This window comes from Polyodon spathula, chromosome 19, assembly GCF_017654505.1.
Source record: "Polyodon spathula isolate WHYD16114869_AA chromosome 19, ASM1765450v1, whole genome shotgun sequence".
Lineage (NCBI taxonomy): Eukaryota > Metazoa > Chordata > Actinopteri > Acipenseriformes > Polyodontidae > Polyodon > Polyodon spathula.
The window spans coordinates 12,188,151-12,213,564 of NC_054552.1; the positions used below are offsets into that span (position 1 = coordinate 12,188,151).

Here is a 25,414-nt window from a genome sequence, read left to right on the forward strand (position 1 = left end):
TAAAGTACAGCCTCCTCCCTTACATGTGTCATCAGCTAATCCTTTCATACAGAATATAACAAGTTCAGCAAAGTCAGCAGCAGCACCTTAAAATATACACACACACAGTGGCACTCGCACTCCGACTGCAGACTCCTCCACTCTAGGTGAAGCACTGTCTAATCCAAAAAAAAAAAAATGACTTGGTCACAAAACCTGCTTCTTTTAGCTTGCGGATTAATTGCACTTCAGAGTTCTTTAGCAGCTCAAGGTAAGATGGACTTTTTTATTTTTACAAATGGTATGTTAATTTGTTTATTTGTGTTCTGAAACACTATTAAACTGCTGCAGAAAATGTGTATCAATGAAAGATTTTCTCTCACCTTCTGAGTGTGATAAACAGTATCCAGCATCAAATATTGAGTAGGGTTACTACATTGTGATTCAGAACATGCTGCTTTACTGATTCCTATGGTCTCTTTGACTAAGTTTTGGCAGTGAATTTAGAAAAAAAGCTTACAAACACTTGAAGCCAGGCACCCAATTCATTTCTTTCTATTTATTTCAAAGCGTGATGAGGGGCTGTGAGGTGTTTTGGTAGCCTCATAGATTTCCTCAGGTGTTCTAACCTGCCTGGCAACACAAAAAAAAAGCCCTTTAGTTTCCTCGTGGATTGGGTGTCTCCTTTTCAATTTATGTTATACAATATCCAGAGGGGTTTTATTTAGGTTGGGGTGGGTGTATTCCACCGCAGAGGCCAGGCAGTTTATTTAGTGTGTGGTTCAAGGCAGTGATATGGGGAGTGTTTGCTGTACACACGTACCTCTTCTGCTTCAAACAGCCTGCTGTTGCTCAGGAGCAGTGGCATTTTAGAAATTCTGAAAAAATATAATACATGAATGACAAACATTTAGACTAGAAATCTTTTTTAATGTCTTCAAACATTTGTCATTGAATTTATGAAGTTTCTTTTAGTATTCCTAAACTAAGCGCTGTTGAGGGTTTAATATTTATGGACAATGCAGTGGCATTGTGTTTCTTTTCTCCTGCCTTTAGTACCCTTCAGATTTTAATTTAATTAGTCTCTGATTTTGGCCATGTCCACTCAAGGAAAGATAGATGTATGACCTGGACTTTTCAGATTTCTTATTGAGCACCGTAACTGTGACCTTGCTCCGACACTGAAACTTCAGCAGCCACAAACCAAATACACCACAAAGCTACAGTCGGCAGGGCATCTGACACTAGTGATTTTTTAAAATTGCTATTTAAAAAATATCAACCAGAGGGAGGACAAGCAAGCGTAGCAGGGATTGAGCTTGGGGGGAAAAAGGAGTCCAGGTTATTTTGTAATTTCTGAACTCCAACTGGACTCTTCACTTTCAATCAAATGAAAAGTATGCATTTTAATATTCTATGACAGTTTTGTATGGAATGAAAAATAAATGTATACATATGTTCAGTTGGCAGATTGCGGCTTAGCCTTTATTATGGGTAGACAATAGACAGTAACATAAAGGGAATCAGTCACACTTTATTTTAAGGGTACATTTTTGTAGTTTATTAACTGTTAACAATATGCTTACTAAGAGGTTAACATCTGCGTTTTCATTATATGTTCACAGTTAGTTAATATATTTATATAAACTAATGAAAAAGGTAGAATAAATTAAAACCTGGTCTTGTTTGTCAAACATTACTAAAAAGTTCAATCTTTAAAAGTGTTGAACAAATCTAAACTTATTTCAATAATATGATCAACTTGATTGGAGCTGAAAACTTGATAAATGTGAATCTGATGTTTGTTGAGTTTCAGTTGGCCTTGTTTTATTACTTTTATAAATAGGTTACTATGTCTATACAAAAATTGAACACCATACAAAAATTGAACACCAGTAGTATTTAAAAGTTGATAAACTAAAAAAGTGCCGCTTAAAAAAAGAAAAACCAGCACACATAGTAGTTACGTCTGGTGGCTTCGCTGTGGATCCGCAGTGCGAAAAGTTTCGGAGGACGCGTGTTTCGGAGGACGCGTGTTTCGGAGGACGCGTGTTTCGGAGGAGGCGTGTTTCGGAGGACGCGTGTTTCGGAGGACGCGTGTTTCGGAAGACGCGTGTTTCGGAGGACAAGTGTTTCAGCCTCCGTTTCAGTTGTGAACTGGGATGAAAATAATAATTACGCATTCCAAATTGTGGAGAAAACCGGAGTAAAAAAAAAAAAATGTTAATCAAAATTTTGAGACATGAACATTTAAACTTAATACGAGCATATCGAGCTTTGAACTATTCTTAATTCTTTAACTTATCTTACTAACTTGTTTTATTGCATATAAACAATTCCATTTGACTCAAGTGTTATTGCTGATTACCTCTGAAAAGTAAATTTCAATGAAGTTTATATATCACCATTCTTTAAATCTGTCAATCATTATTTACATTCAGGGGTGATTTATTGTGTTATAAGGAACGGTCTCATTAAGATAAACCAGGTGCCAGGTGTCTGTATAAGACAGTTCATTTGAAGTGACTCAGATGCTATTCTCCCTTGCAACAATTTATGATGTGCATTTGAATGTGAGTTGTAAAATATTATATATTCAACATATATATATATTATATATATATATATATATATATATATATATATATATATATATATATATATATATATATATATATATATATATATATATATATATATATGGACGTTAAAATGTCACAAAAGGCTATGACGGTGTATAATGTTGGACAAGGAGTCTGAAAGATGAAAAGAGAAATGTGTCTGATTGCTGCTTAGCCTATCGTGCATTAAATTCACAAGCATAAAAAATCAATACGGGTTGTTTCATCAATGTAAAATTAGGATCCCCTTTAAATTTAGATACTTATTTTGAATTTAAATAAAAGGGAACATGTTATCACAAGGAAATGTACATAACCATGGCAACCTACATAAATATAACTTAAACTTGTGGTTACCAATATTTCCAGGAACGGTTAGTTTACTAAGAATAGATAGTGACGGTAGCAATGTTTTATCAAGTATGAATCAACGGATGCAGATTTGCTGGCACTTTTACAGGGCTTGCTACTTCTTATTGTTTTTAATAAATTACTTAGCATTTGTTTAGTGGAAAACACCAGCGCACATGACATTATCCTCTTTTAATTCATCTTTCATAGTTAATACGATTATTTCTACGATTTCCCAGAGAATTCTAGACTAATAATTCTGGTATTAACCAATTTTTAACTGGGCAATCTTAGAATGATTAATGTATGACTTCTACACTGTAAAATATAAATGTATAGAGTCCATTTTTAAGGTACCAATAATGATAGCCTTTTCATGACAAAAAGTAAGTTCTTGATGGCAATCATTGTAATCTCATGCTGATGACTAGCTTCTAATACTGACCTTGTCATTCCTATTTTTTTGGGAGTGGACTGAACTTCTTAAATACAGACCTTCCCAGACAGGGGAAATCCATAAACACTGTCATGTGAACATGAGGAAATATGAAAAGTGAACAAGAAGAGGTCATTTGACCGATCAATGCTGGTCCATATCCCAGTAGTTGATTAATCCTAGAATTGTGTATGGTCATAGATTGGTAATGCAGTCCATACATGCACACCTCCCCACAGTGTATTATAGAATAATAGATGGGCTTCAGTGAGCTACAGGAAAATAATTCCATCTCAGGTTTATGTGGCATCATAAACTACGAGACTGTTAGGATGAGTAGTTTGTAAAGTCACAGAAACCCGAATGGAATTATTTTCCTTTAACTCACTGAAGCCTCTCTATTATTTTTATAATACATGGATATTAGTATTTGTAATAAAAAAAGACAATAAACAGGTGTTAAGGATACAATTTTCAAATGAATTTAATTAATATTGACGTAAATTGTCAATATTAAAGAATTGCAAATATAATTTTCTTTTTGATAATTCAGGAACGGTGAATTATACTTGAAAAATGAAAAGGTGATTCAATGGGGTATGCTTTTTTTTTTTTTCTTAATCGCTGTCAGAGTCAAACATTGTCTTGCTTGCTTGTTTGGTGCTCCCACTGATGGAGGATGATTGTAAATCTTCACAGAGACAGATTTGTTTAAAGTGCCTAAAAACCACGAATTGTGGGTGTTATCGAGTGATTGATTTATGTTTGAAAGTAGTCTTGGGGGGCACAGGAGTCAAATATGGGTCAAGGTCAAGTATAATCTTCTAGAGGAATATGCCATTTTGATGTCATTACTGCAGTATTATGGCTTTTTAAAATTTTTTCGAATGGCTCATATATATATTAGTTATTAGTAGTATGTTAATATATAGACAGACTATGCTGATGAGCTTTGACCTGAATTCAGGGCAGCTCTTAAATTACTAATTGCTATAAGAAACATTCATAGTGGTTGCAAACATCATAAAAAGGTAACAGAACTGGAAAAAAAATTTAAAAGTGTCATTTGAAGCTATTTAACATTAAATTGAATTGGCCTTAAATCCCATTGAAATTTACCGTGTACATTAATGCCACAGTTAGAACATGTTACAAGTTTGCTAATTAAAACTCTATCTGAAACTAAGAAAAAAAGCTTTTTTTTTTTTTTTTTTTTTTTAAATATCCCAAAATGGTCTTACTTCAGATCAATCCTCAACCTTCACAAACCCCTCTATCCATCATCTTAATGTGACTTTATTTTTTGTATTTTGTCCCGGTCAATAAAAGGACAATAAAAAAGATTTCTGACAAGCAAAAAACAAAAATGTCATCAAATTTATTATGTTTTTCTTAGCATTTTCTTTTTTAAATAGGCCAAGTACTGCAATTGGTGCCCCAAAGGATGAGACCGTGGGTCAAAGTATCTTGTTACTATCTATGTTCAAAAGTGGGTCTCTCTCTCACTCTTTGAATGTAAAATGGTTTGCTCACAGCTAAGTGCACACATTTTTCACCTGTTAGTTGTTTGTCAAATAGGGGTTGCTGAAGTGTGATGATGTGAACAATACCGAGCCATAGAAATTGTATATACGAATTGAATTCCCCACCATATGAAATGTTCAGAAGGCATGCTCTCACTCTCCACTCCCCTCTCTCCCAAGGTGTGATACGGAGCTGTAGTTATGGTGGGTTGTTCCACGTGGAGCAGAATGGGCGCTACAGCCTCACGTACTCCACCGCAGAGAAACTCTGCATGTCCATTGGCACCACTCTGGCCACCAAAGAGCAAGTCCAGAGGGCCTTTGACCTTGGCTTTCAGACCTGCAGGTGAGTTTCTTGAAGCTTGAAAAATCTAAACTTGTCCTAAGTGTTCTCTCAAGATGACATTGTCTGGGACCTGGCGTATTGTTTCAGATATGGTTGGATTCAGAACCACAGTATAGTGATCCTGCGACAGGAGCCTTACACCCTATGTGCCGCTAACAAAACTGGCATCATCATCATCAGCGACATGATCTCACAGCCCTATGATGCCTACTGCTTCAACGTATCGGGTAAAGAGACCACACCTGTATAATGAATTGCAAATGTAAAATAGTTGTCAAATATATAATGGAAAAGTGTCAAACTACTAATGTATCTGTGCAGATGTGTGAAAGGGGAAGATGACTGCAGAGGATTGGGACATCTAAAGGAAGTGTGAGCAAGCTAGTTTAGCCAGACAAGTGTTACACTTGTTAATTGCAGCTAACAAAATAATTTAATAAATCTTTTATTATTTTGTTAGCTACAATTATTTACAGGAATCCAATATATATTTGTATATTGAAGTAAGAAGTGTAGTTTGTACTCCAAGGTGTGACAGCTCATTGATTGCTGCTGGCATTGAGTAACAAGCGTTAAGATGTTTCATCATCGCTTACAATACGTAGATGGTTTTATGCACTGACACCACCTCATCTCTCTACAGATACAAAGGACAAAAACTGCGAGTTTTCGATCGTGCCGTCAAATACATTTGAAACATTCCTGGACGCCCATGTGGATAATGAAAGTACCACAGGTACCATTATGTTTGGAGATCTTGAGTATGACCAGAAAGGGTAATCCAAGACATCAGTCTCACATAAATAAACTTTTTTCCACAGACAATTTTAACTTCATGCATATTCTCCATACTGAAAATCCATTTTGATTTCCCAAGCAAAATGTATGTCATTCATTCAGGTTTTTTTTTAAGAGAAAATGACATATCAAAAAGATGTTAGCATGTCCCATTTTTATTGTAAAATGGAAAACAACAGCTCATAAGAACATTCTCAAATGATTTCTTTTTTTTAAAGTGTTAACTTGAAGGTAACATAATGTAATAAGTAAAAGAAAAGAAAAATACCAATAAACACATTGGAAAGACCTTTAAAATATTCCAACGTTTTGGACTTAAGACGACAAAGAAAGTTTGAAATATACAGCATATTCAAAAAACACCGTGCTGGGGTAATGGATACAATGGGTCCAGATAAACCATCTGGTTAGCAAAACAGAGCTATCTACTTTACTTGCACCTCCGCCTATGGCAAACACAATAGTGCCAAGTAAGAAGTATTACAAGTTGTTACCTCTGTGCTTAAAGGTTATTAGTAGTATGTTAATAGGTTGTCAATCATTCCTTGTTTATCTAACCCATATATCTCCAAATCTGGTTTGGTTTCTAGATGTCAAATAACAGAAAAAACCACCTCCACTGAAAATGTTTAGTAGCTAATTTGTATAATTATAAATTAACAGTTTGGACTGGGGATTAATAGTTAGGCTAGTGTGTAGAATTGAACTGTCCTGTATGATGTCAATACTTAGGTAGAGGGAAAGTATTATAAACAATAAAAGCAGGGAGAGACAGTAGACAATGAAAAGTGCATGGCTGTGTGACAGCTACTATATAGAGTGTAGGCAACTTTTAGGTCAGTCTTCTGGAGTGTATCAAGAGGTAACAAGGGTTCTTGTCTTCTGTGTTACTGCACCACACTTACATACCACTCCCAGGTTTGTCCGATGGGAATAACAGTAGAACAAGGTTGTTCAACTTTATAATTTATCATAAAGGGATTATTTTGGTTCATACATAAAAGCCCCGAGTTCCACTTGTGCTTCTTATTGGATTTTTGGTTGTAAATGTTTTGGACTATAAATACAATAACCTTGAATTCAGAAAGTCAATATGTTCTATCACAAACATCATCAAATAGAAGTAGCTCCTGTGGAAGTAATTTCTATATTTCTCCTTCTGGTTTACATAGAGTTCACCCCAGCATCACCTCGCCCTGAAGGGGAGCCTGCAGCGTTGCCCACCATCACAGAGACCACACAAAAGACAACTGCAGCGATAGTTCCACCAGTACACATGGGTGAGGACGAGGTCTCTCATACTGGTCAACATGACGATTCCACAACTGAATCTATGGTTATTGAACAAGACTCTGGAACTGGCACTGTTTCCACAACCACCTCTGCAGCAATAGTTCCACTAGTACACATGGGTGAGGATGAGGTCTCTCATATGGGTCAACATGATGTTTCCACAACTGAATCTATAGTTATTGAACAAGACTCTGGAACTGACATTGCTTCCACAACCACCTCTGCAGCTATAGTTCCACCAGTACATGTTGATGAGTACAATGTTGATACAGGGCCTCAAGACAAGCTCATCACTCAGTCACCAACAAGTTCAACCTCTGAGCCTCTAGCTGGAGAAGACAGCTGGCAAGATATCAATAAAGGTTAGTGGTTTAGAAGAATGTTTTCTTTTGATGTGGCTTACAAGTCAGCCTCGTCTGTGTCCAAGTTAATGAACGGCACTTTTCGTAACATTTTAGTATCTTATCTTGCCATAAGTGTGGCCTAGTGCACGGCAGACTACCAATTAACAAAAACTTAACATTACTGACTACTTAGCCCCAGATGGATATGGCTTACCTGAATGGGATAGACTTTATAAAATTAATTTCCTTGGCACTAGCAAGGCTATCTCTTATCTTTGTGAAATATGTTTAAATACACATGATCAAACAAGCAAACACTACTTGCTAATCTTTAAAAGGTAACATTTAAAAATATATACATAAATAGATATGATCCGTTTGGATAAGAACAATACTGTCTGCCAAATGTCTCTTACACGGTTTTAGGACTGCATCTACAGTCACAACATTTTGTGAAAATGGAATTTACTACTGTATATGTTTGTATTTAATTGCCCAAGACTTCTTGATGATCCAACTTCTGTATTTAAGAACAGACCAATCACCACAGCAAAATTTTATATTGATGGCTTATCACTGTAACAAATCTACCAGTCAAGTATAGATATTTATTTTACTTGATTATTTAAAAAAAAGACACAATCAGGTTTTTTTTTTTTTTTTTTTTTTGCTGTAGATCCTGAAACTGGCACTGTTTCCACAACCACCTCTGCAGTGATAGCTCCAACCGTACAAGTGGATGAGGATAAGGTCTCTCATACTGGTCAACATTTTGACTCCACAACTGAATCTACGGTTATTGAACAACACTCTGAAACTGGCATTGTTTCCACAACCACCTCCGCAGCGATAGTTCCACCAGCACATGTGAATAAGGACAAGGTCTCTCATACTGGTCAACATGATGATTCCACAACTGAATCTCCAAATGTTGAAGAAGACTCTGAAACTGGCACTGTTTCCACAACCACCTCTGCAGCGATAGTTCCACCAGTACACATGGGTGAGGACGAGGTCTCTCATACTGGTCAACATGACTATTCCACAACTGAATCTATGGTTATTGAACAACACTCTGAAACTGGCACTGTTTCCACAACCACCTCTGCAGCGATAGTTCCACCAGCACATGTCAATAAGGACATGGTCTCTCATACTGGTCAACATGATGATTCCACAACTGAATCTCCAAATGTTGAAGAAGACTCTGAAACTGGCACTGTTTCCACAACCACCTCTGCAGCGATAGTTCCACCAGTACACATGGGTGGGGACGAGGTCTCTCATACTGGTAAACATGATGATTCCACAACTGAATCTCCAAATACTGAACAAGACTCTGAAACTGGCACTGTTTCCACAACCACTTCTGCAGCGATAGTTCCACCAGTAAACGTGGCCAAGGATAAGGCCACTCCTATAGAGCCCACTGCTGGGGACACAACTGCAAATGACGTTCAGGAAGGTGATGACGCAGGGCCGGAGGTCACTACTCAGTCACATCACAGCTCAACCTTCCACATCTCAGCAGGAGAAGATACATCACAGTATGGGAATAACGGTTAGTGGTGTAGAAGACATTTTTCAGTTGTTACGGTGTATGAGAGTCGGCATTGTCTGTGTTATGTATTGAACACAAAAAGATCTGAGACAATGTTATTGTAGAGATTAGAGGCCCTCAATTTATGCACAGTAGATACCAGGAAAGTTGTCAGAGCAGAAACTTAGAAAGTAGGTCTTGTAAATAATTGTAGGCAAGGATGTTAATTATGTTGAGATCAAATGTTCAGATATTAGCCAAGTATCGACACTGGGCATGTAAATAGTAGTTAGCCTTTGTGCTTAAAAAAGTCATTTATTTAGTAGTCAAAATAGAATAGTTTTAAAAGCATTGTAGTGATTAGCCCAACAGTGAAGTAGCATCCTTGGATCAGAGAAACCTGCTGGTCTGCACATCCAGGCTGTGTGGATGGATGTATAGTTAAGACTTTGCACAGGCTTACATTGCAAAATAAATGTATGGCGATATATGCCCTGATTGGCTTTTGAGCTTTCTAAAAAATAGGAAAGCAATATCGAACGAGATATCAATGTATTGCAGGGACAGCATCATAATGTTTATTGAGAACACTGATAAGGGCATTATACAGTACTGCTCAACAAACATAGGAGTTAACAATTTTAATTACTCTTCAAATTCATTCACAATGGCAGTGATTATGTAATACATCACAAAATAAACATATGTAATAATACACCCTCAGGTTTCAACTGTACATTTATGACAGGAAATAATCTGCTTCTGACTCACTTGTGTTGGGGTTTATTTTTTTATTATTCCATGGCAACAAAAAGAGGAAATGTGATAAGAAGCTACGTTTACTTTAAATTTGAAACACTTTATTCATTAATACATTAGAACAGCTTTCTGAATATATTTTTTCGATATGCAATTTGTTGTACATAATTAGTTATTTGATAGTCACATACAGTGCCATGAGAAAGTATTTGCCCCCATCTGATTTTCTGAATTTTTGCATATTTCTGACACTGAATGTTATCATATCTTCACCCAAAATCTAATATTAGATAAAAGGGACAATGAGTGAACCAGTTACACAACATTTTGATACTTGTCCCCGTGTGAAAAAGTAATTGCCCCCCTTAGACTCAATAACTGGTTATGCCACCTTTAGCAGCAATAACCGCAACCAAACGCTTCCTATAGTTATTGATCAGCCTCTTACAGGTCCTGCCACAACACCTCAATGGGGGGTTTAGGTCTGGACTTTGATTAGTCCATTCCAAAACTCTGAATTTCTTGTTCTTCAACCATTCTGATGTAGACTTGCTTGTTTGTTTCCGATCATTGTCTTGCTGCATGACCCAGCTGCACTTCAGCTTCAGCTCAAGGACAGATGGCCTGACATTCTCCTGTAGAATTCTCTGATACAGAGCAGAATTCATGATTCCTTCAATAATGGCAAGTCGTCCAGGTCCTGATGCAGCAAAGCATCACCGAACCATGACACTACTACCACCAAGCTTGACTGTTGGTAGGAGGTTCTTACTGTGGAATGCAGTGTTTGGTTTTTGCGAGACATAACAGGGCCCATGTCAGCCAAGAAGTTCCACTTTTGACTCATCTGTCCATAGAACAGTGTTCCAGAACTCTTGAGGATCATCCAGGTGCGTTTTGGCAAACTTGAGACGAGCATTCATGTTCTTCTTAGTGAGCAGTGGTTTCCACCTTGCTCTTTGCCATGGATCCCATTTTTGCCCGGTGTCTTTCTGATGATGGAGTCATGAACACTGACCTTAGCCGAGGTGAGAGAGGCCTGCAGATACCTGGATGTTGTTCTTTGTGACTTCCTGGACGATTGTATGCCTTGCTCTTGGAGAGATTTTGGCAGGACAGCCACTCCTGGAAAGATTCACTACTGTTCCAAACTTTCTCCATTTGGACAATATGGCTCTGACTGTGGTTTGGTGGAGCCTCAGAGCCTTAGAAATGGCTTTGTAACCCTTTCTAGAATGATCGGCATCAACAGCTTTTTTCCAGAGGTCTTCAGGAACTTCTTTTAATCGTGGCATGATGTGCCTCTAGAACCTATGTGCTGACAACTTCACTCTGATGGTAAGGACCAAAGTTAGTCAGATTTATATTGGGCAGGCTGGCCCAAATCAGGCCTGATTGTTAACCAAAGTATTCAAACAGCTGACCCTAATTATCCCTTTAATTGGGTTGAGTTAACTAGGGGGGCAATAACTTTTTCACACCTGAAGATTGCATTTTTGATTACCTTGCACACCAAACAAATGAAAGAAGCACCACACTTTGGTGTCATTCTTTCTCTCAGACTCCCTCTATATACTACTACAACCCACAAAAAGATCTGACCAAATTCAATGTGAAAAATGTGCAAAAATGCAGAAAATCAGACAGGGGGCAAATACTTTTTCATGGCACTGTTTATTTTTAGTCTGGTTTGATATGGAATTGTAGTGAGTCTACACATTAAAAAGCAACATTTAAATGAAGTTCTATAATACTATGACAAAGGCAGCTGTTTCAGTAAATACATTCATAAGTTATACAAGTATCAACCTGTGGAATTTGGAGGCTGTCTGTCTTTGTCATACTAATATTCTAACTTATTCATGATGAAACTTGAAACAGGCATTATTTATCACAAGACATAGAGAGTAGGGTTAGCACGGTCGACTAGTCCAATAGAAAAGCGAGTTGACTAATTGCATGTCACGTGATTGTGAAGCGTGCGGCTTTACATGGACAGAAGTGTAGTTGCGGTTGCAATCCATTAACATATAAATTACATTTTAGAACACGATGTTATATGATAGCTCTTTGCATTTATTTTAATTTTTTTTTTTTTTATAGTAAATGTAAGTAAACACCTTTTTCTGTTGCAAAACCCCATAATTACAAAAGCATTACATCTATCTTGATCATACTAACACATCAGGGAAAGAATCTAAGTAATGTTTAATATACTGATTTTTATAATGTACTGGTAAAATGTACTACAGACCCACAGATCACAAATACCTAGAATCAGTTATTCAGGAGGCCAGTAATTCTAGCATTCTGCAGCTGTTTCTTACACCAATTGCGGGATCTTCAAAGTTATCCAAAACTTGTTATGTTATTAAACAGGTCAAATGGTTTGAAAACAAACATCTGTTGCATTCATCTGTGATCAAACTCTTGTACACCCTGCAAATCTTTGTTTCTATATAATTTGAAGCATTGTTAATTAGTCATGCATTTGAATATTGCAAAACCTCAAATGGTTTTGAATTAAAGGAGTGCCAACCATATTAAACCAGTGCCTACACCTGCAATTGGCTGAACAGACTTTTTGAATTCAGTATAAGTATGTGGGTAGAGGTTTACGGGGTGTCTAGCTAACTGCTTTAAAATCCCTGTTCTTATTAGAATTAGCAGTGTATGAGGCGTATGAGAGGAAGAAACTTTGGTATGCTCAACTAGATGCTTAAGTGGAACAGCGAGGATGGAGAGTCTGAGTTTACCCAGTGGAGGTGGGTTGTCGAGGATTTGTGGCACACTCTACAACCCGGTTTCTCAGAGATGTCAGGTTCAGTGGCCAGGTGTTGCATCGCACAGTGAGGAACTTATCTGAAGCAGCAGAAAGGAGCAGCAACTGGCTGTGATTGAGATGGAAAGTTTCTGGACTAGTCAAAGAAGAAACTTCGGTATGCTCAACTAGCTGCTGAAGCGGAACAGCAAGGATGGAGAGTCAGTGTTTACCTAGTGGAGGTGGGTTATTGAGGATTTGTGGCACACTCTACAACCTGGTTTCTCAGAGATGTTGGGTTCAATGGCCAAGAGTTGTGTTGCACAGTGAAGCAGCAGAAAGGAGCAGCAACTGGCTGTGGTTGAGATGGAAAGATTCTGGATGGGGATCTCAAGCACAATAGAAAGAAAGCAACGCTGATGTACGGGTAAGTAAGCTAGGCTGAGTTGAGTGGGGGTCTGGGGGGGGGGTGTGTGATGCTGGGATGCCAGAATCACTGTTGAGCCCTCTTGAGGTGTCATGGGCTAGTCGACGAAACACGAGGACAGAACGTGCCCACTTCAAGACCCCAGAGATGTACCCTACTTAGCTCAATCCAGACAGTTGTCATGCTGATGTGCTGGGGAGACCACACTGAGGTTGATTCCTAGAGCCAGCATCATAACCGTTGTGTGTGCTGATGTGCTGAGCAGGCAAAAAATAAGCAGATCCGTGGAGCCAGCATTACACTTCAGCCATCAGCATCAGGCAGAAGGATATCTACATCAACAGATGGAAAGAAACGCAAATGGATGGAGATGCAGATGGATCACATTAGTTCACGGTAAAGCTACGTCTTAGTTGATGCTTATCCTGGCGAGAGCCGAGTTCAAGTTTTAACGTCTACTCTCATGTAATGAAAATCAGCAGCGATATCATTATGCCAGCCTTTACTTGTAAGCTCCCCTTTGGAGGAAAGAAAATAAATGTATTTAAAATGATTTGTTATCACTGGAACTGATTGGTTGGGAGGCAAAATACTGGCATGCAATAAAAGGTCAACCCATGAAGAATAGCGAGGCGCTGTTTAGCTAAGGTGTTTCCAACAGGGAGACCTTTTACTGCAGGTAATGATTGGCTGCCAACCACTATAGCAATATTCCAAATGACCTCTAAAATATGTGTATTGTAAGATTTAATTATGTTTACTTACTGGTATGTTATATAACTTTACAATGGAAGTTGAACCATAGTGTTTAAGTGTAGGTTTGTATTGTGTATTTCCAGTACATATACAGTATATATATATATATATATATATATATATATATATATATATATATATATATATATATATATATATACAGTACTGTGCAAAAGTTTTAGGCAGGTGTGAAAAAATGCTGTAATGTAAGAATGCTTTCAAAAATAGACATGTTAATAGTTTATATTTATCAATTAACAAAATGCAAAGTGAGTGAACAGAAGAAAAATCTACATCAAATCAATATTTGGTGTGACCACCCTTTGCCTTCAAAACAGCATCAATTTTTCTCTGTACACTTGCACACAGTTTTTGAAGGAACTCGGCAGGTAGGTTGGCCAAAACATCTTGGAGAACTAACCAAAGTTCTTCTGTGGATTTAGGCAGCCTCAGTTGCTTCTCTCTCTTCATGTAATCCCAGACAGACTCGATGATGTTGAGATCAGGGCTCTGTGGGGGCCATACCATCACTTCCAGGACTCCTTGTTCTTCTTTACGCTGAAGATAGTTCTTAATGACTTTCGCTGTATGTTTGGGGTCATTGTCATGCTGCAGAATAAATTTGGGGCCAATCAGATGCCTCCCTGATGGTATTGCATGATGGATAAGTATCTGCCTGTACTTCTCAGCATTGAGGAGACCATTAATTCTGACCAAACCCCCAACTCCATTTACAGAAATGTAGCCCCAAACTTGCAAGGAACCTCCACCATGCTTCACTGTTGCCTGCAATCACTCATTCGTGTACCGCTCTCCAGCCCTTCAGCGAACAAACTGCCTTCTGCTACAGCCAAATATTTCAAATTTTGACTCATCAGTCCAGAGCACCAGCTACCATTTTTCTGCACCCCAGTTCCTGTGTTTTCATGCATAGTTGAGTCGCTTGGCCTTGTTTCCACGTTGGAGGTATGGCTTTTTGGCCGCAAGTCTTCCATGAAGGCCACTTCTGACCCGACTTCTCCAGACAGTAGATGGGTGTACTAGGGTCCCACTGTTTTCTGCCAATTCTGAACTGATGGCATTGCTGGACATCTTCTGATTGCGAAGGGAAGTAAGCATGATGTGTCTTTCATCTGCTGCAGTAAGTTTCCTTGGCCGACCACTGCGTCTATGGTCCTCAACATTGCCCGTTTCTTTGTGCTTCTTCAAAAGAGCTTGGACAGCACATCTGGAAACCCCTGTCTGCCTTCAAATTTCTGCCTGGGAGAGACCTTGCTGATGCAGTATAACTACCTTGTGTCTTGTTGCTGTGCTCAGTCTTGCCATGGTGTATGACATTTGACAGTAAACTGTCTTCAGCAACCTCACCTTGTTAGCTGAGTTTGGCTGTTCCTCACCCAGTTTTATTCCTCCTACACAGCTGTTGATGATCATTAGCACCTGTTTGGCATAATTGTTTAATCATACACCTGACTATATGCCTACAAAATCCCTGACTTTGTGCAAGTGTACCTAGAAGAATTGATGCTGTTTTGAAGGCAAAGGGTGGTGTGACGAAGTGCCACCCCTGTGTGTATTTTCTGGTATATGTTGCGTGTGATGTGTTAAATGTTGATGTATAGTCATTGGTACACGGGATATAAACGGGTCTGTGTAACACAAGTGTTTAAAATGTATATTTGTATTTAGCCATGAGGATTGCACAGCACTTCACGTGCAAGTAAAAAGTAATATATGAGCACGGGGAATTGCACTTTATTAATTCACGTGCAGTTGTACCGAGACTCCAATTGAATGATTGATTAGCAATCGAGTCTTGGTACAGCTGCATAAAAACAACATGTTTTCACCCACTCGGGGTTGGGTGTTCGGTGAGTGGAGAATGGGAGAGAGGAGAAATTATTTACAACAATTGCTATTGCGTGCTGGTGGGACCAGCACGATACTTGTTTATGTAAACTCACCGTGTTTGTCATTGTGTCTGTCCGTGCACTGTTTTGTTAAGTATAGTCTGTTTTTGTTTGTCTCTTTTATTTTGCCGTAGAGTGCCGTGTCTTGTTTTCTGTTTGTTTAAACCCTTTTATTTTACAATAAACCGGCGCAAGCAAGCGCCATTATCATTTCACATCATCTGTCCTGTCTGTGTATATTCCTTTTCCTGGTTCTGACGCCGCCCACTTCGGCTGCCTTTGTGACAGGTGGTCACACCAAATATGGATTTGATTTAGATTTTTCTTCTGTTCACTCACTTTGCATTTAGTTAATTCATAAATATAATCTATTAACATGTCTATTTTTGAAAGCATTCTTACTTTACAGCATTTTCTCACACCTGTCTAAAACTTTTGCACAGTACTATATATATATATATATATATATATATATATATATATATATATATATATATATATATATATATATATGTGTGTGTGTAAAAATCAAGCAACCTGCTTATAAGAATTATTTGGGGGCAATCAATAAAGCTGTGCTTTCGTGATTAAGCACGTACACAGAGTGTGTAGTATAATCACTGGACTGCAGCGACTCCCAGTAGAAAAAAAGCAAGTCGTGCAGCTTGTGTGTGTCGATATGGCAGGAAAAAGAAAGATGTGCTACTGTATTGTATATGTGCACTGCAGTAGCTGCATTTATGATAAGAACTGCAGTGTTTGTTTGCTGGATGGTATTGCTTGATGTTAACTTTGCTGCTTATAATAATATTATGACTGATCTGGGAAGAGGGAGAGTGTCGGTGACCCGTTGAACAGGAGTGGTTTGGTATAATATATCACAACAACCACGCTAGTGTAGTACAAAATGAAGCATTGTAAATGACTGCACTGTTCGCTGCACATGGAAGCAGTGGTAGTGTTGAGAATGGCAATAACCCCAAGCAGCTATACATCTCTCACTGCACAACTAAGCACAGGACCGCACAGCTCTGCACAGCACAGCACAGTGCTGCACAGAACCGCACAGCACAGCACAGCACAGCACAGCAGAGCGCTGCAAGCACAGTGCAACACAGCTGAGCACAGCAGAGCACAGCGCCGCACAGAACCACACAGCTGAGCACCGCACAGCACAGCACCGCACAGCACAGGCACAAGTCTCCATTTATCCAGATTGCCTTAAAATAAAGATCACAAATATGTGACCCTTGGTTGTAATGTAATGCATGTCAAATAGCAATGTTTTATATACGATATGTGATACCACGGTCTGCAGCTGCCACTGAGACTATCAGCAAATTCTATCTGCAAATTTGTGGATTATTTCATAAAATAACAGTAACTTCAACTCTGATGAAAACAATGACTCCAGTACCAGAGACAAACGTTTTTTTTTTAATCCCCCATGAGAAGGACAGAGCACGAGAATCACCAATGCAGCAGTACGGAAATCGATGTAAGATCCTTGCAGCATTCATGATCACAAAACACCCATACCTCAATAGAACTTTTTGTCTCTACATGTCCGTTGTGTCCATTTGTCAAATTGCATGGTAGTGACCTGTACCATGGCGTGCCCACCCCTAGGTGGCATACATTGAATTGATTGGTAGTGGCCCTGCAAGAGTGATGAAGAAGTACAAAGCAGACACACAGTCCAAGGATGAATCACACAAAATAATAGACAAAAGAAAACATGTTTACAATACAAAAGAAAGGAAAGGGTGATTACCCCTTTAAAGCCAGGGGTGGTCTTTCAAGAAGCAGGCTAACAAGGAGTCCAGTTGAACACAGCATCCAATGTTAGGGTTTAATTATTGTACTGCAACAATAACAAACCAGGTTATAGTCTGTGGTAACACACTTCAAAACAACAGGGTTCTGGCACTCCAGCTGGATCTTCTCTTCTTCCTTCCCAAGACTCCACTGACACTGTTACACAATCCCCTTATATGCGCCAAGCTCCACCCCTAGAATCAGTGACACACCTATCACTAGTTGAGAGGTGTATCAGATAATGGCTGACTATGAGGGGAAGTTCAGAACGCAGGTGTGCAGTTCGACTCCACCAAGATAGCCACCACATAGACTTAAGGTCTGTTCCATCTTGGTGAGGTTGCAGAGCTAGTGAACACAGTGCCACCAACAGTCAGGAGGCCAGACTTCACCAGCAGGGATAACCTTACCCTGTTACAAGCAGGAAATATAGTACTTACCCAGATATTACAATCTGCAGTCTATTCATGCCCCATCATCTGAAGTGCTTTAAGAAATCAAGTGTGTTGAGCTGTACCTGCAGAAACATCTTTTGTTGTTAAATGGTTTTGTGTTTTATGGTCTATTAAGGTTGAACCTGTTTAGGCAGATGCTAATGAAATTCAACATGATGAACCAGATTGAGCTAGTGGGTCCAAAACATCATGGTGAGCGCTGTTGGGACTTCATGTAAGACTGACGGGAACCTCATAAAAACATCTTGGGACTCTCGGGACAAATAGTTAAGGAATTATTGAACTGTCCGCAACACACATGGGACATTTCAAATGGATTATTAACTCTCTCCCTGCTACTTGAAGTTACATTACATAAATAAAAACAACTTATAAATGAATTGAGACAAATATAAATGTTCTTAATATATATCTCAGTAACCAGTGAACTAAATGATATGTACTCAGCAGCATAAATATACTCTGGGAAACAATGGGTAAAAAAGAGTGAAGTTGGCACCTGAATGTTGTCTATGAAGATGTGTGCAGGATTTCTTAAAGATTAGTTTCTCATTGCAGTGCAATGCCTTGTAGCAGCCATAACACCTCGAGTATGGTTTCATTTCTGATATCCATTACTTTGTTCTAAACAAGTGTTGCTGTTCAAATGCAGTATAAAGCACTGTGCTGAAGAGTGCACAACAAGATTGTTTAAAAGTAGGTCACTGTGACTCTAACCAGTGGAGCTGGCCTGGACTTGTGGTTACATCATCTGCATTGGGTTGTTTTGCATTATAAAGGACAATGACCCTCTGAGCATTTGAACAATTTTGAATATCCTATATTGAATATAACATCCACACCATTGAATATATGCATAAACAATAGTTTTCACATTAAATATGAATGATTTGTTTTTATATGTTTTACTGCCTAGCGCACTGCAACTATATACAGCTGGTCCAAAAATAGTTTCTTCAGTATTGTTTTTATTTATTATAGATAACAATGTTCAGTTAAAAATCTGTGTATTATTATTATTATTATTTATTATTATTATTATTATTATTATTATTATTTGAAGATAAATACAATAAATAATTGAATACAATTTACACATTTGGAGATACTTAGGGCCCGTTCACACTGGGTACGTTTTCCCCGAAATTCCGGTCTGGTTTGGTCCGGTTGGCACTGTGAAAGCCTGCTACATTCCCAGGTATGATTTAAAAAGAACTGTATTAAGACCACCTGAGGGAGATGCTCTTGGTACAGTTGTCTCAGCTTATTTGTGTGTCAGTGTGAAAGAAAAATGTACTCAGTTCAGTGCCAAACTCTCAGCCTTAGAGTTGATGGAGTACTCTGGTAAAAATAAATTAATGAATAAATAAAGAATTACATAAATAAATAAAGAATTTCTTACCTTGAAACTTGAGATATTCCCCATGGCTATAAACATGTTAACTTCCCAGCATGCACTTCAACGACATCATGTGTTGTTTGTGTTCTCAGTTGTGTTGCTGATGTGTAGTGTGAAAGGGATATGTTCTCAGTAAACTTGATAAGACAGAAGTGTATTTAATGTATTTACTAAAATGCCAAGAAAAATCCTGTTGTCAGCGCCATCCATCATTCCTTCAATTCTGACCAGTTTCCCAGTCCCTGCCAATGAAAAACATCCCCACAGCATGATGCTGCCACCACCATGCTTCACTGTGGGGATGGTGTTCTCGGGGTGATGAGAGGTGTTGGGTTTGTGCCAGACATAACATCTTCCTTGAGGGCCAAAAAGCTCAATTTTAGTCTCATCTGACTAGAGTACATTCTTCCATATGTTTGAGGAGTCTCCCACATGCCTTTTGGCGAACACCAAACGTGTTTGCTTATTTTTTTCTTTAAGCAATGGCTTTTTTCTGGCCACTCTTCCGTAAAGCCCAGCTCTGTGGCGTGTACGGCTTAAAGTGGTTCTATGGACAGATACTCCAATCTCCGCTGTGGAGCTTTGCAGCTCCTTTAGGGTTATCTTTGGTCTCTTTGTTGCCTCTCTGATTAATGCCCTCCTTGCCTGGTCCATGAGTTTTGGTGGGCGGCCCTCTCTTGCCAGGTTTGTTGTGGTGCCATATTCTTTCCATTTTTTAATAATGGCTTTAATGGTGCTCCGTGGGATGTTCAAAGTTTCGGATATTTTTTTATAACCCAACCCTGATCTGTCCTTCTCCACAACTTTGTCCCTGACCTGTTTGGAGAGCTCCTTGGTCTTCATGGTGTTGCTTGCTTGGTGGTGCTCCTCGCTTAGTGGTGTTGCAGACTCTGGGGCCTTTCAGAACAGGTGTATATATACTGAGATCATGTGACACTTAGATTGCACACAGGTGGACTTTATTTAACTAATTGTGTGACTTCTGAAGGTAATTGGTTGCACCAGATCTTATTTAGAGGCTTAATAGCAAAGGGGGTGAATACATATGCACGCACCACTTTTCCGTTATTTATTTTTTATAATTTTTTTAAACAAGTTATTTTTTTCATTTCACTTCACCAATTTGGACTATTTTGTGTATGTCCATTACATGAAATCCAAATAAAAATCCATTTTAATTCCAGGTTGTAAGGCAACAAAATAGGAAAAATGCCAAGGGGGCTCAATACTTTTGCAAGCCACTGTATGCATTCAAATTCAATTGTGTTCGTTGTCCGTAGCTTATGCTTGCCCTACCATAACCCCACCGCTACCATGGGGTGACATCGGCAAACCGCTCACCCACACGACGCCATACACACTGTCTGCCATCTACCCGGTACAGCTGAAACCGGGATTCATCCGTGAAGAGCACACTTCTCCAGTGTGCCAGTGTCAATTGAAGGTGAGCATTTGCCCACTGAAGTTGGTTATGACGCCGAACTGCAGTCAGGTCAAGACCCTAGTGAGGAAGACGAGCACGCAGATGAGCTTCCCTGAGACGGTTTCTGACAGTTTGTGCAGAAATTCTTTGGTTGTGCAAACCCACAGTTTCATCAGCTGTCCGAGTGGCTGGTCTCAGACGATCCCGCTGGTGAAGAAGCCGGATGTGGAGGTCCTGGGCTGGTGTAGTTACACATGGTCTGCAGTTGTGAGGCCGGTTGGATGTACTGCCAAATTCTCTAAAACAACGTTGGAGGCGGCTTATGGTAGAGAAATGAACATTCTGTTCTCTGGCAGCAGCTCTGGTGGACATTCCTGCAGTCAGCATGCCAATTGCACGCTCCCTCAAAACTTGAGACATCTGTGGCATTGTGTTGTGTGACAAAACTGCACATTTTAGAGTGGCCTTTTATTGTCCCCAGCACAAGGCGCACCTGTGTAATGATCATGCTGTTTAATCTGCTTCTTGATATGCCACACCTGTCAGGTGGATGGATTATCTTGGCAAAGATGTAAACAAATTTGTGCACAAAATTTAAGAGAAATAAGCTTTTTGTGCGTATGGAAAATTTCTGGGATCTTTTATTTCAGCTCATTAAACATGGGACCAACACTTTACATGTTGTGTTTATATTTTTGTTCAGTGTAGTAAAAACGAATGAATGATAATAAATGTTTAAATTATTGTATTTTTATTTTTTCATTCTCATAAAAAATCATTTAGGAACCCTGTAGCATATTTCAGTATTTTTGCATGTATTCCTCTATGATTTGCACTAGAGAATTCCACAGGGAAAGTACACATTTAAGTACATTCTAGCACCTGATTTACTTCCCCCCCTTTTTTTAAATCTACAGATAAGATGATCCGGAGTGGAGGACTTGGATTAATGACATCAGCCCCTCCAGCAAAACAGGCTTCTAGAGTTGCTCCAGGTAGGGCCCTATGGGAGAGGGAGTATGGGGAGGGGTTATGTTTACAACAGGAAGAGATTGCAGGTGCACTAGGGAGGCCTGTCTCCCTCAACACTCTTGGGTAACAGGATTGCATTTTTCATAGATGCAGTTAAAGTATGTAGTCCAGCTGTAAATTTGATTTTTTGAAGTAAACAAGTATCAAATTAACAACTTTTATATCATTTAATGTGGCGATATATTCAGATATGGAATAATCATACAGAGAACTTTCAAATGTACAGACAACTCATTGCTGTTTCTCATTCTTTTGTTCTCAGATTGGCTGGTTATAGTAGCTGTAGTGGCTGCTAGTTTAATAATAGTCCTTGTGTGTGCAGTTATCTCATCCAAAAAGAGGTAAGCATTAAGACATTTATTATTGTATTTCACGGGGCGTGAGCTGGGGGGTGAGGATAGGGCAGAAGAAGCAAAAGGGAGCGGTAAGTAGAACAGAGTGCCAGCTAGAAAGGACCGGACCTAGGATAGAAGAGCAGGCGAGGCCCTCTCTAGTAGCAGACCAGCGAAGCTGGACATGGAAGCTAGGATAGAAGGTGGTCACTGACTGAGGGCGGCGATGCCGACATGAGCCCAGGGGCTAAGGACCCAGCAACCAAAGAGAGGATACAGAAAGTGGTCACTGACTGAGAGCGGCGATGCCGACACGACCCAGGGGCGAAGGACCCAACAACCAAAAACACATATGAGGGTTATGACTCGGGGAGCCGCCCCTCGAAGGAAGACGGTCCCAGAAGACTGGGACACGAAAGGAGATAGAGAGGGATAGGTACCCAGCGTCTGAGATTTCTGTAAAGGGGCACTCGTTAGACCCCCAATTGGTCGAGACTTCACGCTGCCTGGGACCTGAGATAAGAACTGAGACAGAGTATAGAACAAAGCCTTGAGTGAGGCAAGATAAGTGCAGGAGCTGCGAAAGAACAGAGTGTGGCCAGGGGTCCGCTCTGACTCACATGGTGAGAAACCCCCTGAAGGTCAAGGGACGCTGAAGCCTGCCCTGAGGTCTGGGAAGTGAGATCACTTGCCCCCCAGAGACGACCGATGTGAAGACATGTATGAAAAGGTGGAGTAGGGAAGGAGGAGGAAAACAAAACGCTAGACAGCGAAGATGCAAGTGATCAGGGCTTAAATAGAAAATAGGTACTAATTGACAGGAAATTGGAAGCCCCCTGCTGCACGCCCCCTGAACCACTCTGGCTAACATTAAAAGATTAAATAAGCTTTCTTCAAATCAAATTGTAAAGTTGGTGCAGAAACTATTTCCATATGCAGATACAGTATTAGTGCTAGTTGTGTTCCGCCTTATAAGGAGAATGGAAGTGTGTGTTTAATGGTATTACAAGGAGAATGAAAGTGTGTGTGTGTAATGGTATTATGGGGCAAATAGCACCGCTGTATAACAGGTGCACTTAGAAACCTATTATAAATCATTAAATAAATTTAAAAAATAAATAAATAAGTAAACATTTTATATAGAACCTGTTGTGCAAGATCTACAGTCTCCTCAAAATTCGAAGTATATGGGAACGGGAATGGAACTACAACTACGCTTTGAGGGTGGCTTCCATTAGAAGCTAGTCAGCTGGCATGAATGGAAGATATTACATCAAGGGTAGAGATTTATGAGAAGCAGGTAGCTGCAGGCCAGGATCTGATCAAATATAATAACCCTAGTATTAAAAATAATAATAATACATTAAACGCTATGAAAACTAGGTGTGTCTAATTCCCTGCTTGTTTTGGGATTTAGTTACAGATTTAGTTGAATACCCTTTTTCTTTGCTTTGTTAATTCGACTCCACATATAAAGAATATGTCTGTTGGGGTGTAAGTTATAGATTGTGGGGGTAGTTTCTATTCTTCACTCGGGATGACATTTGTCTATACTGCATACTGTACCACCGTTGATTCTGGGTGAAGATCTCCTAATAGGTGGTCTAGAGCAAGTTTAAACAAATAGAATTGTTTGTATCTGTTTCTAAATTCAATTTTCCCCTAGAGCAGGTGTTCTTTTACCTGTAATAAATAGTGCATTGCTGTTTCTTTGCTTCAGGTGGTGTGGGAAGAAGAAAACTCTCGTGATCAATGGGAATGCTGGTGAGAAGGGGGGGAAGGAGCAGGAGATGGTGCAGCTGATGAATAAGGAGAAAATCCGGCAGAATGGTGCAGCCAGCGAGGAGTTCACCATCATCACCCTGGAGGAGCCAGCCGAGAAACGCAGTTAGCATAAGGGCGACTACACCACATCACACAGCAGCACGGAGGGAGGGAGCACCTCAGGGGCAAGGGAGGGGTGCAGTACAATCTGGAGTTAACAGCAATTCATTGAAGACAGAGCCAGCTAACTATTATTAACTCAGCGCACAAAGCAGAGGCGTTGAGCACCAATTACACGTGAGATCTTTTCAATGATTTTTGAGCCACTGTTATGAAACTCAGTCCTTCAGGTTTATTCCTTAGTATGGATTACCAATTGGCAATTTGGTGAGCAATGTAAATGTACCATTGTAAGATGGATCACCTGCATTATGAAAAGAGAACTGCACCTTTGTGGAGAAGTCCGATCTCCTCTGTGGACACAATCCCGTACACTGTTTTTGCAGAATACCATAGCAGGTGAAAAGAAACTCTGTCCAGTTCTCAAATTGAAATTCCTGTATCCTTATAAACAGGAGGTTTAGATCCCTGTTAATGAATTCCTGCATCTCAGTCCAGCATTCTCATCTTTATTAATAACTGTAATATAAATAACTCTGTGCCATTTTGTATCACAGCAAGATATTCAATATGAAAGACTGAACATATCAGACAAGAGAAGAGCTGTTTTCCTGCTGCCAAAACTATTGTCTTTTTTTGTTTATCTCCTTGTTTGGGGGATTGTTTTTCTTTTTGGTTTGTTTCCCTATATTGAAAAGAGATTTCTTTTGTATTGCTGTTAAAAAAAATAAAATAAATAAAATAAAGGGCATTATGCTATTTTTGTAGCTGTCACTAATATTTTGGTAAATGTTCATATTTTTGGTAATGATACCAAATGAGTGTAATATAATGTTATATTATTTGAAATGCAGCTTTATTCTCAAAGCTTTGCACTATTTGCTTTTATATTGCTGTTTGCAAATGTCTGGATGGATAGTAAAGATAGTGGTTTCTTTCTGATGGCTATAAGAACATAAAGAAATTCTAGAACAAGAAAAGATCATTTGGACCACCTATGCTTGCTCGCTTTGGTGCCAGCGTGGTTTGTTAGCACTCAAGAGAGGAGAAACAAAAAAAGCCCTAACCATGTTAGTAGGGGAAATGAAACCTCTGAGAATCCGAGGCAAAACGGACAGCCCTTCCTCCACACTACTAGCTAAAGGTCTTATTGTGGCCAGAGAGAGGGTTATACAACAGGAGACACATGTTCTATAAGTTCCAGTTATCTTACCACATCTTTTAATA

General features: G+C 39.2%; 1 protein-coding gene across 1 annotated transcript; it reads left to right on the forward strand.

Moving 5' to 3' along the window:
- On the forward strand, positions 1-24,933 carry LOC121294841 (CD44 antigen-like). Its single transcript, XM_041218965.1, has 9 exons — positions 1-250; positions 5,091-5,256; positions 5,344-5,483; positions 5,900-5,992; positions 7,227-7,709; positions 8,368-9,252; positions 21,857-21,934; positions 22,234-22,312; positions 24,024-24,933. Exons 1-9 carry the CDS (start codon positions 178-180, stop codon positions 24,193-24,195), a joined length of 2,169 nt encoding a protein of 722 aa, XP_041074899.1. The 5' UTR covers positions 1-177; the 3' UTR covers positions 24,196-24,933.
- Positions 24,934-25,414: the final 481 nt, after the last annotated feature.

Bases quoted from the DNA above. Each gene is read 5' to 3' on its own strand.
- LOC121294841 (XM_041218965.1), top strand. From the start codon at position 178: ATGACTTGGTCACAAAACCTGCTTCTTTTAGCTTGCGGATTAATTGCA. The intron at 7,710-8,367 runs GTTAGTGGTTTA...TTTTTGCTGTAG, and splicing joins CTGGCAAGATATCAATAAAG to ATCCTGAAACTGGCACTGTT. The intron at 22,313-24,023 runs GTAAGCATTAAG...TCTTTGCTTCAG, and splicing joins GTTATCTCATCCAAAAAGAG to GTGGTGTGGGAAGAAGAAAA.